General features: G+C 34.5%; 1 protein-coding gene across 1 annotated transcript in view; it reads left to right on the top strand.

The window, feature by feature from the left end:
* LOC100654507 (complement factor H) overlaps nt 1–11,449 on the top strand; it is a 163,021-nt gene extending 151,572 nt beyond the window's left edge. The window contains exons 11-14 of the mRNA XM_064276478.1: nt 5,544–5,726; nt 6,199–6,408; nt 10,285–10,467; nt 11,238–11,449. Of these exons, the coding sequence (XP_064132548.1) occupies nt 5,544–5,726; nt 6,199–6,408; nt 10,285–10,467; nt 11,238–11,449 (788 nt within the window). The remainder of the gene's footprint in view (nt 1–5,543; nt 5,727–6,198; nt 6,409–10,284; nt 10,468–11,237) is intronic.
* Nucleotides 11,450–12,477: the final 1,028 nt, after the last annotated feature.

Raw genomic sequence — 12,477 nt, 5'->3', positions numbered from 1 at the left:
TACCTCATTGTAATGTATAATTCTCGTGATAATATAATTATCCTTATCTATTTTGAAGTATTTGATTTGATATATTGTTGAGTTTTTACATCTATATTCACAGGGGAAAATGGTGTTTAGTTTCATTTTCTTATAATATCCGCAACAGATTTTGTCATCAGGGATATATAGCCTCATACGATGAACTGAAAAGTGGTCCCTGCTCCTCTGTATTTTGAAAGCGTGTGTGCAATATTTGTATTTTTCCCTTAAATGTTTTATAGAATTCACCTATGACACCATCTGATCCTGTAGTTTACTTTTTTTTGTAAAAATGTGTTTTCATGAAGAATTCAATTTCTTTAATAGGTAGAGGGCTATTACGATTTTCTCTGTTGTCTTTTGTCAGGACATGGAAGTTGCATTGTTTAAGAAATATGTTTATTTTAACTCAATCGAATTTATTAGCATACCGTTGTTCCTAATAAAAAGAAAAAAAATTACTATTCTATTTTCCTTTTAATATTTATAGGACCCTACGCTATATCTGTTCTTTCATTCCTGATACTGATCATTTTTATTCTCTTTTATTTCGATCACTCCTCCCAGTTTTTTTTTTTTTTATGTGATAAAGGAAGTCTTAACAAATTGCAAAGAATCAACGTCCTCAAAATCTTCTTCCTAAAATAAAGGCCAAAATAAGAGAAAATAATAAGAGGGATAGCTGCCCATCTTATCCTCCATCTAACAAAGCTGATGACCTACATTCTTAAAATATTTTCATGAAACTTCAGTGTTAGCATTATACATTGAAATGAATGAGATACAGCGATAGCAAGGGTATTTTAGTTTTAAAATATCCATGAGCAAACAAGCAATAAGATAAAAGCAACAGTTATTATAACCTAAGCCTGTTGCCATCGAGTCAATTCCGACTCATAGTGACCCTATAGGGCAAAGTAGAACTGCCCCATAGAGTTTCCAAGGAGCACATCTTGGATTTGAACTGCCGACCCTTCGGTTAGCAGCTTAGCACTTAACCACTACGCCACCAGGGACCTAGAAGGTAGAAAAGAACATACACCCAAGTACTTAAAGGAGAGAATAACTAAAGCCTACATTAATGTAAGAAGTTAAAAAAAATCAAAGTGTATATTGGATTTATAAATTTATAATTCTGTTTTTAGGAAAATGTATTAACTACAACAAACTCTGTCTAGACTCATGAAGAGAAAATACAAATTAAGGTTTTTTGGACAAAAAAGTTTAAATATCAGACATAGAAGAAAATAAATCCATAAGAATACATTGAAGAATTGTGCAAAGAAATATAAAATCAGTAATGAGACAAAGTATTTTTGATCAAATATAAAATACTTATATTGACTTAGACAGAAAGAGAAAACCTTAAGTTATTAATTACTATTATTGAAGTATATTCAGTCAAACCCCATGCATCTGGTTTGTCAATTTGTCTTACTTGCTGTGATGCTGGAAGCTTTGTCACTGGTACTCAAATACCAGTAGGGTCAGCCATGGTGGACACGTTTCAGCTGAGCTTCCAGACTAAGACAGACTAGGAAAAAGAACCTGGTGGTCTACTTCTGAAAAAATTAGCCAATGAAAATCTTATGAATAGCAGCAGAATATTGTCTGCCGTAGCCCCAAAAAATGAGCCCCTCAGGTTGGAAGGTGCTCAAAATATGACTGTGGAAGAGCTGCCTCCTCAAAGTAAATTCGACCTCAATGATGTGGATAGAGTAAAACTTTCAGGATCTTCATTTGCTGAAGTGGCATGACTGAAAATGAAAAGAAACAGCTGCAAACATCCATTAATAATAGGAGTGTGGCCTGTATGAAGTATGAATCTAGGAAATCTGTACATTGTGAAAGATTAAATGGACACATAAACATGGATATCCTAGGCATTAGTGAGCTGAAATGGACTGGTGTTGCCCATTTTGAATCAGACAATCATATGATCTACTATGCTCGAAATGACAAATTGAAGAATGGTGTCACGTTCATTGTCTAAAAGAACACTTCAAGATGTATCCTGAAACACAACCCTGTCACTGATAGGATAATATCCACACACCTGCAAGGAAGACCACTTAATACAACTATTATTCAAATTTAGGAACCAAACATTAAGGCCAAAGATGAAGAAATTGAAGGTTTTTAATAATTTCTGCAGTCTGAAATTGATCAAACATGGAATCAAGATGCAATAATTACTGGTGATAGGATTGTGAAAGTTGCAAACAACAAGGGTTGGTAGTTGGAAATTATGGTCTTGATGAGAGAAAAAATTGCCTGAAATCGCGTGATAAAATTTTACAAGACCAATGACTTCTTCATTGCAAATACCTTCTAAAAAAAAAAAAAATACCTTCTACAACAACATAAATGGCGACTATACATGTGGACCTTGCAGAATGGAATATCCAGGAATCAAATTGGCTACATCGGAAAGAGGCAATGGAAGACTCAATCAGTCAGAACAAGACCAAGGACCAGCTATGGAATAGACCACCAATTGCTCATATGCAAATTCAAGTTGAAGTTGAAGAAAATTACAACAAGTCTACAACCCTATGGGTATTCCACCTGAATTTAGAGATCATCTCAAAAATACATCTGGTGCATTAAACACTAACGTCCAAAGATCAGACAAGTTGTGGAATGACACCAAGGACATCATACATGAAGAAAGCAAGAGATCATTAAAAAGGCAGGACAAAAGAAAAGACCAAAACAGATGTCAGAAGAGACTCTGAAATTTGCCCTTGAACATTGAGGAGCTAAACTGAAAGGAAGAAATGATAAACTAAAATTGCTGAACACAAGATTTCAAAGGATGGCTCGAAAAGATATGGTACGGTATTATAATGGCATGTGCAAAGACCTGGAGTTAGAAAACCAAAAGGAAAATACACACTTGGAATTTCTCAAGCTGAAAGAACTGAAGAAAAAATTCAAACCTCGAATTGCAATATTGAAGGATTCTATAGGCAAAATACTGAACAACGCAGGAAACATCAAAAGAAGATGGAAGGAATACACAGAGTCACTGTACCAATAAGAATGGTCGACAGTGAATCATTTCAGAAGGTAGCATATGATAAGAATCAATGGTACTGAAGGAAGAAGCCCAAGCTTCACTGAAGACATTGACAAAAAAAAAAAAAGGCTCCAGGAACTGACTGAATATCAACTGAGATGTTTCAACAGACAGATATAGGGCTGAAAGTTCTCATTGTTCTATGCCCAAACATTTGGAAGAGATCTGCCTGTCCAACTGACTGTAAGAGAGTTATATTTATGCCCATTCCAAAAAAAGGTGATTCAACCAAATGTGGAAATTATTAAACAATATCATTAATATCACACCCAAGTAAAATTTTCCTGAAGATTATTCAAAAGTGGTTGCAGCAGTACGTTGACAGGGAATTGTCAGAAATTCAAGCCAGATTCATAAGAGGATGTGGAAGGAGGGATATTATTGCTGGTGTCAGATGAATCCTGGCTGAAGGTAGAGAATAGCAGAAAGATGCTTACCTGTGTTTTATTGACTATGCAAAGGCATTGGACTGTGTGAATCACAACAAACTAAGGATAACATTGTGAAGAATAGGAATTTGAGAGCACTTAATTGTGCTTATGAGAAACCTGTTCATATATCAAGAGTCAGTCACTGGAAAAGAACAAGGGGATACTAAGCGGTTTAAAGTCAGGAAAGGTGTGCATCAGGGTTGTATCCTTTCACCATACGTATTAAATCTGTATGCTGAGCAAATAATCCAAGAAGCTGGACTATATGAAGAAGAACGTGGCATCAGGATTGGAACCTTGCTTGCTGAAAGTGAAGAGAACTTGAAGCACTTACTGACAAAGATCAAAGACTACAACCTTCAGTATGGCTTACATTTCAACATAATAAAAACAAAGATCCTCCCAGTTGGACCAATAAGCAACATCATGATAAACAGAGAAAAGACTGAAGTTGTAAAGAATTTCATTGTACTTGGATCCACAATCAATGTCCATGAAAGCAGCATCAAGAAATCAAATGATGCATAGCATTGGACAAATCTTCTGCAAAAGACCTCTTTAAAGTGTTAAAAAGCAAAGATGTCACTTAAGGACTAAGGTGCACCTGAACCAAGCCATGGTTTTTTTTTTTTTTTTTCAGTTTCCTCGTATGCATGTGAAAGGTGGACAATGAATAAGGGAGACTGAAGAATTGATGACTTTGAGCTACAGTGTTGATAAAAAATATTCAATATAACATGGATTGCCAAAAGAACGAACAAGTCTGTCTTGGAAGAAGTACATCCAGAATGCTCCTTAGAGGCAAGGATGGAGACACTTCATCTCACATACTTTGGACATGTTGTCAGGAGGGACCAGTCCCTGGAGAAGGACATCATGCTTGGTCAGTGAAAAAGAGGAAGACCCTCAATGAGAGGGCTTCAACAATGGGCTCAAGCATAACAATGATTGTAAGAATAGCACAGGACCAGGCAGTGTTTCGTTCTGTTGTTCATAGGATCACTATGAGTCAGTAAAGACTGGATGAGACCTAACAATTCAGTCAAATATCTCCCTGGGTGGATTGCAAAGTGCTGGACTACTGAAAGGATTCATGAGACTTACCAGTGTACAATCAATCGCATGAGGCTTTAACAAAGGTAAAGCACACAGACCAAGAAGAAAAAGCAAAATCAGGGAGTCAGAGAAAGGTCAAAACTCTCAGGTACAGCCATCCAGAGTCTACCCTCAGTCAGACAGGACATTTTCATCTTCAGATTATAAACCCACAAGATATATCTGAGGTATCTCAGCTTCAGGGGAGCTCAGACAGAAGTTTACTAAGGGGTATTTTATACCCTTTTTGTCATGTAACTAAAGCCAGGCTGTATAATTGTTAAACTGAGTGCATATCATTAATCTGTATGTCTCTAAGGACTCGATAGCACCACACTCTAAATAGTGTAAACAAGTTATAAACAGTACCGCCAGGTGAATTTCACTTTTTAAACGGCATACTCTAAATCACAGGTAAACATATTTAATTCTTAATCTTAACCAAGAGTCAGTACCAGATGAAAGAATTGTTAATTCTTCTTCTGGCTTATCAGCTTCCACCGGTAGAATATCTTGTGAGGGTTTTAATTTAATGCCAATACATTTGTTCATGGATAGCTACAAAAAAGACCGTGATAATGCCTGGCATTAAGACTATGTAATCCAGTTAAAACATCATAATGTTTAGATATAATTAAGTTACATAAATTGTACAAGATTGATCACCGAAAAAAATAAAAGGAAGAAACTATAATATAAACCAAAAGTGACAATATTAAGGGTTAAAAAGCTACAAAGAGTACTACATATATATAAAAATAAATAAAAATTATTTTAATTTTTTTTGTAATTAGTAATTAGTATATGATCATTATGATACATTGGTGCTGAATATTCTATATATTAAAATTATCCTTTTTATACTCTTAATTTATGATTTTTTAATAAAACAATCTAATTTCAATATTTTTTAGAGGAAAAAAAACAATTATGCCCACCTCCACCTCATATTCCCAACGCTCGAAATATGACAATAACAGTGAATTATCAGGAAGGAGAAAAAATATCTATTCTCTGTCAAGAAAATTACCTAATTCAGAAAACCAATGAAATCGTGTGCAAAGATGGAAGATGGCAGTCGATACCTCGCTGTGTTGGTTAGTAGTTCATAACTTGCTTTAGAACATTCCTTCAAAATGAGGTTAATACTCTACAATGCTTTGCATAATTGAACAAGATGAAGATCTTTCTTTATATCTATTACTTTTTAACTAAAACAGTAAACTACAGTCTATCCCCAAATTAATCAGCATTCATTCACTTATACTGTGAAATCAATACAGACAAAAGACTTAGGGATATTATTTAAGTACCAGATGAAGTTGTTTGTTACTATTTCTTTCCTCATGATGAACAGAAGAATGAAGAAGGATATTTAACAAGAGGATAGTAGCATAGATATTGTGGCGAAAAATATCCTTGCAAGCTCCAGATAGTTGTTCAGTTTTTAAACAATAATATTTATTTAAATTATCTTTATTTTATAATTCCAAATAGTATTTGATTTTATTTTTCCATTTAAACATTGTATTTGTGCTTGACCCTTTGATCTCTTTGTTGTTCATATAGAAAACATTCTATGTTCTCTACCACCTCATATTAAACATGGAAAAATTAATTTATCAAGATTTTCAGAAGTAAGGAAAGAAACATCCACACCTAGATCCTATTCACATGGCACTAAATTGACTTACATCTGTGAAGATGGTTTCAAGCTATCTGAAGAAGATGGGATAACATGCCATGGGGGAAAATGGAGTTCTCCACCTCAGTGTGTAGGTAAGGGCGTATAAACAAGTAAAATTTGTTTTCAGAATAATTTATTAAAAATAATCAGATGTCATCAAAGTCATAAAGCAACATAGTTTAGATATAATATATAATTGTTTATATATCTTATGATTAAAATAATTTTGCATGATCGAATCAGTCTTATTTTTGTTCATTATAAAATCACTTTAAACTCTGCCATTTATTTTGTTTTAAAATGTAATGCATAGTATAATAAAACCTAACTATATGTTATAGCCTTGCCAACTGGCATTTTTATTTTTTGAATTGTTTTTCATACAATGTTCCTCTGGTTAAGAGCTATGGCTGCTAACCAAAAGGTCAGGAGTTCAAATCCACCAGCTACTCTTTGGAAACCCTATGGGGCAGTTTTACTCTGTCCTATAGGGTTGCTATGAGTCAGAATCAACTCAACAATTTTTTTTTTAATTGTATTGCATGATGCAATCACTGGATTAAACAACTATACAAAGAGAAACTAAAAAGGCAATACAGATAAATCAAAATGAAATTCTTAAAAAATACTCAAGAAACCTACAAGAAAGGTAAGAAATTGGGAACAGGAATGAGACACAGAAGAAACAAACACAAAACTAATAATAAAATGCTAGGCATAAGCCCTAACATATCAATAATTACTTTAAATGTCAATGGTCCAAATATACCAGTTAAAAGACCGAGAATAGTTGGGTGGATTGGAACAAGACTCAACTATATGTTGTCTACAAGAAGTCACTTCAAACCTAAAAACATAGGTAGCTTCAAGTAAAAGACTGAAAAAATATACTAGGCAAACATTGTTTTAAAAAAAACCCAAAAAATCCTTTGCTGGCTCCCCTTGTCTCACAAACTCTAACTGTTGGTGTGTCCGTGACTAAGTGTTCAGACTTCTTCTAGAAAAACTAATTCCCTAGGTGAGCTTAGTTGGTCACATAGTTTTGATTATAATCTGCCTGCTAAAGGTGTCTAAATTTGTTATCACTTTCTGTGATTACTCCCCAGCTGTCTATTCCACTTCTCATAGAGCTGTGAAACTTATGTGAAGTGCCTTTTATACATTTATTCTTCAGGAAATGATTCAGTGCCTTCCGGTTGAAGGTAACAGATTTTCCAAGATTCCAACTATTTCTTAAATAAGGTCAAGTATTTCATAAAACAAAGCATATTGGCTGGCTCAGTCCACAAAAAGAATTAGATTTTAAGCATTATAATTTTATTTGCATTTGGACTAATATGTTCCAAAAACACTATGATATATGTGTCTTTATCAACATAAGGTATCACTACTATTTCTCTATAATTTTTTATGAAATAAGATATTCTACCCTTGCACTGAGGTGGTTCTGTCCAGGTTCCTCTCAGACACATCACTTCTACCTTCCCATACAGGGAATAAGGTTTCTGACATTTATAACGTACTCTCTCCCCAGGTGGATACCTAGTCATCTGTTTTGAGATAATATTAGCATTTTTCACTTTGGGTGGATTTCTACAGGAAAAATCTCAATACAAAGAAAAATATTCTCTCCATTAGGGTTCATTTTGAGTAACAAATAATAAATGAGATTTCAAATAAATTTCAAAGGAGGTTTAAAATCAGTAGATAACCTATCATGGTAAAGATTCCCAATATAAAAAAATTTACACGTAAAATTAAGGAAAATAGGTTAAAAAATGCTGTAATGTTTAAGTTTTAACATCCTTATATCATTCATCTATCTTCACCAGAAGACAGACATTTTTCCCGCAGAAACCAGTGAAAATGACAGTTGTCCTAGATAATCTCAGAGTATAGGAAAACTGTAAAAAAACCATAAAAAAGAGATCATGACATCAGATTTTGATTTGCAGTTATTCTGCTTATTAATCATGATTTTAGCCCCTTAGAAACATAATACATGTATGCACTTCCTTAAAGAATAAGTCAAGAATTAAGAGAATGCTTTAAAGAATACCGTAATTAAAGAAAGAGGGACATGATTTACTGAAAGTATTCAAACAGGAGATCCAAAAAAAAAAAAAAAAATAGAAAAACAAATCTATAATTTATAAAAACAACTCTATTGATTTTATTTGGCAAGTGCTTAAAGATATAATAATGCACAATGTATAATTCTTCAAAGAGTTTCAGGCGTACATGAAGCAATAGTAGGTTATAGCCTTGGTCCCTGAACTGTGCGTATAGTCTTCAGTACCAAAAAAAAAAAAAATTAAAATAAAAAGATAACCCATTGCCAAGATTGCAACTCATGCTGATACTATAGGATAGAGTAGAAATGCCCCATAGGGTTTCCAAGGTGGTAATCTTTATAGAAGCAGACTGCCACATCTTTCTCCTGTGGTGCGGCTGGTGGTTTCCAACCACTAACCATTTGGTTAGCAGCTGAGTGCTACACCACTGTTATCTCATGCGTTAGTGGAAGTCTAGACCACTCACTTAGCCCTGGTGATCATGGGAGAGGGGAAGATGGTCTTTATTTCTTCTATGGTGATTTTCTAGAGTAGGTCAGAATCTTAGGCTGGGTTCTCTAGAGAAGCAAAACCAGGAAAGTGTATAAATATATATAGAGAGAGATTTATATCAAGGAAATGGGTCACATGATTGTAGAGGCTGGAACGTCCCAAGTCCATGGATCAGGATAGAGGCTTCTCTCAATTCACATAGCCAAAGGGGTTGGCAAACCCAAGATCGGCAGGTCAGAGAGCAGGGCTCTTGCTCACAGGCTGTGAAGATCAGTGAAGCCCAGTATTGGCCGGTAAGACTGCAAGCCTTCTTCTGATTCATGTGGCTGCAGGGGCTGGTGAACCCAGGATCAGCAGGTTAGCGAGCAGGGCTCCTACTCACAGGCTCTGAAAATTGAGGAATCCCAAGATTGGCAGATAAGTTGATAGCTCAAGTCCCAAGAACCAGAGGTCCGACCAACAAGAGGCAGTTGCAGGATCCAGAGCAAGCAAAAAAGCCACAACATCTGCTTATATTTGGATGCAGGCCACACCTCCAAGGAAAATTCTTTTCAACTGATTGGTTACTCACAGCAGATTTATGAATTAGTGAAGATCATAGGAGTGATCATGTATAAACACTGAGAATCAAGGCCAAGCCAAGTTGACACATAATCTTAACCATCACAGTCAGGTATTGTTAAAAAAAGATTTCTGTCTTGCTAGGCCGCTCCTTTCCAGAGCCTTTGGTTAGAGAAACAGGCTCTTCTCAGAACTATTTTGTCTAAACTCTATATCGATTCTGGGTTGCAGTCTTCTCCAATAACCAGTTCAGGATATACAGAAGACAGAAAGAAAACCAAATAACTCACAATCATATGGTTCCTTGAGACTCAAGGTCCAACTTCTCTTCATCTTTCAGAGTGTTCTTGGTTTTATATAATATGCCAAAGATTTTTAACAACACTTCGCAGAAGTACAAATACACATTTTTATTCTTTGAATTTTTGTAAGGAATTGATGTTTCCTTTGTAATAAAAATTTTTAAAAAATGACTGGAGACCCAATAGACACTACAGTATATTATATAACAGAAAGAAAAACTTCCTTTGTTTACCTTAGCTGTGAATTTTTCTGCATATATTCATGAAGAAAAAACTTGATACTGTAATACTGCACAGAAGACATGTTTATTAGTATCTTAAAGTAGGATAAAAGGAAAAACTGAAAAATTTTGTAGCTCTCAATTTATATGATTAGAATTTCTTCAATGAATCATTTCTTTTCTCAGAAATTACACGTCTTGGGTTTGGTTTTTTTGTTTGGTTTGATTTTACTTATTTTGCTAAATTTGTATTTGCCTCAATTTAATCTGCTCATTGATTGGGTCTCTTAATAAATCATATATGTATGTATATATAGATTCTGAAGGAAAATGTGGGCCCCCTCCACCTATTGAAAATGGAGACATAACTTCATTCCCATTACCCACATATGCTCAAGGATCAACAGTTGAGTACCAATGCCAGAACCTCTACGAACTTCAGGGTAACAAACATATAACATGTACAAAAGGACAGTGGTCAGAACCACCAAAATGCTTAGGTAAGTACTTCAGTATTCTCCTGGATCCTGGGAAAATCAGAGTAATGAAGATGATGTTTGGTATTTATAATATGTTTATAGATTAGTGAAGAACCATTGTGTTGAATACTTGACTACCAAATATTAATAAAGCAAAATCTATTGCTATCAAGTCAATTTTTACTCAATGCAACTCCATGTGTTACAGAGTAGAACTTCTCCATATGTGAATATGTGAAGATATGAAGTTTTGTAAATTCTTATTGAAACAATAGATATGAACATTTCTTTAATGCAAAACTCTTAATATAATAATTCATGTTATGATTCTCTGATAATAACATCTAGTTATCACTCAGCAAGCAAAATATGTCATTTTTGCAAAATTCACTAATTTCAAGTTTGCTGGGTGAAGCAAATGGCTTGCACTCATCTACTAGCCTAAAGTTTGGTGGTTTGAGCTCACCAAGCAGTGTTGTGAAAGAAAGGCCTGGCGATTTGCTTCTGTAAAGATTACAGCCAAGGAAACCTATGAGGCAATTCTATGCTATAATACACGGCGTTGGAATCGACTCGACAAGTCATCATTGATTCGACTGCAATAGGCTAGGTTAGTTAGGTTTACCATTTCCACCATATTTATATATACATGATGATTTTTCACAGAGGCAGTTTGTAAAGATTTAGAGAAAGAATTCCTAAACCATTATCTAATAATCTACTTGAAACCCTGAAAGTCTATGAAAATAATTTTTTGTGTATTAATAATTTTTATTTTTTTCTACTTTCAGATGCATGTGTAATATCAGAAGAAATGATGGAAAAACATAATATAAAGTTAAAATGGAAATATGACAAAAAAATTTATTCCAAAACAGGGGATACTGTTGAATTTACCTGTAAACAGGGATATACAGAAAAGACACCAAGAGAGACTTTTCAAGCAACATGTCAGGAAGGGAAGCTGAAGTATCCCAGTTGTGAAAAATCATACTTTGGTTAAAGTGTGTGTATATAATCAAAATATATACATATCCTGAATTTTGTATTATTAATCTAGTTTTCTCAATTTTATTTTTGTTAAGTCCTTTTAATTCGTAAATTAGAATTTGCATTAAATATTAAGTACATGATGTAATTATAATCTGAGAGACCAACATCTGACGCTAAAAAGTTAGCACCATATTAAAACTTGGCAAACCATAAAGCAACGTGTTCTGTTCCTAAAAAGTCCTTGACAAGAAATTAGAGGCACTCACTTCAGTGCCTGCTTAGGTCCATCACTTTCCTAACTCTCTCAAAGTTTTCAGCATAACCTCTGAGGCTTTCTAAGACGTTCTGTTTCAGAGGAACTGGAAAAGATCTGGTGGTCTTCATCTTCAGAGTAACATTACATGACAAACATGTAGAAATCAAACTAAATCAGACCTATGCTAGTAACAAAATATAAGCAATTATTTATCAGCCTTGTTTTTTAATATTAGCCTGGAAACCCTGGTGGTATAGCGGTTAAAAGCTATGGCTGCTAACAAAAAGGTCAGCTGTTCAAACCCACCACGTGTTTCTTGAAAACACTACGGGGCAGTTCTACTCTGTCCTATAGGGTAGCTATGTGTTGGAATCGACTGGACAGCAATGGGTTTGTTCTTTTTTTTTTTTTTTTAATATCAGCCTGGAGCCCTGGTTGCCCAGTGGTTAAGAGCTGCTAACCCAATGGTCAGCAGTTCAAATTCACCAGCTGCTCCTTGGAAACCCTATGTGGCGGTTCTACTCTTTCCTATAGGGTCTCTATGAGTCAGGTCAACTTGATGGCAAGTGTTTTTCTTTTTTTTAATATTAGCCTACTTACCTATTTATAAACAAATATGCCAAAAAGATCAAATTATCATCTTCTACAAGATGTCTAGCACACTTTATAATTCAAACAAATTATGAGGAAAAATTAAAATTGAGTTGGGTATATAACAATCATAACACTGACATAAAAAGTGATAAAAACCTAATAACACATATAGACACACATGCAAATAC

This window comes from Loxodonta africana, chromosome 25 (assembly GCF_030014295.1).
Source record: "Loxodonta africana isolate mLoxAfr1 chromosome 25, mLoxAfr1.hap2, whole genome shotgun sequence".
Classification (NCBI taxonomy): domain Eukaryota; kingdom Metazoa; phylum Chordata; class Mammalia; order Proboscidea; family Elephantidae; genus Loxodonta; species Loxodonta africana.
This window is presented reverse-complemented; position numbering and strand designations above follow the sequence as displayed.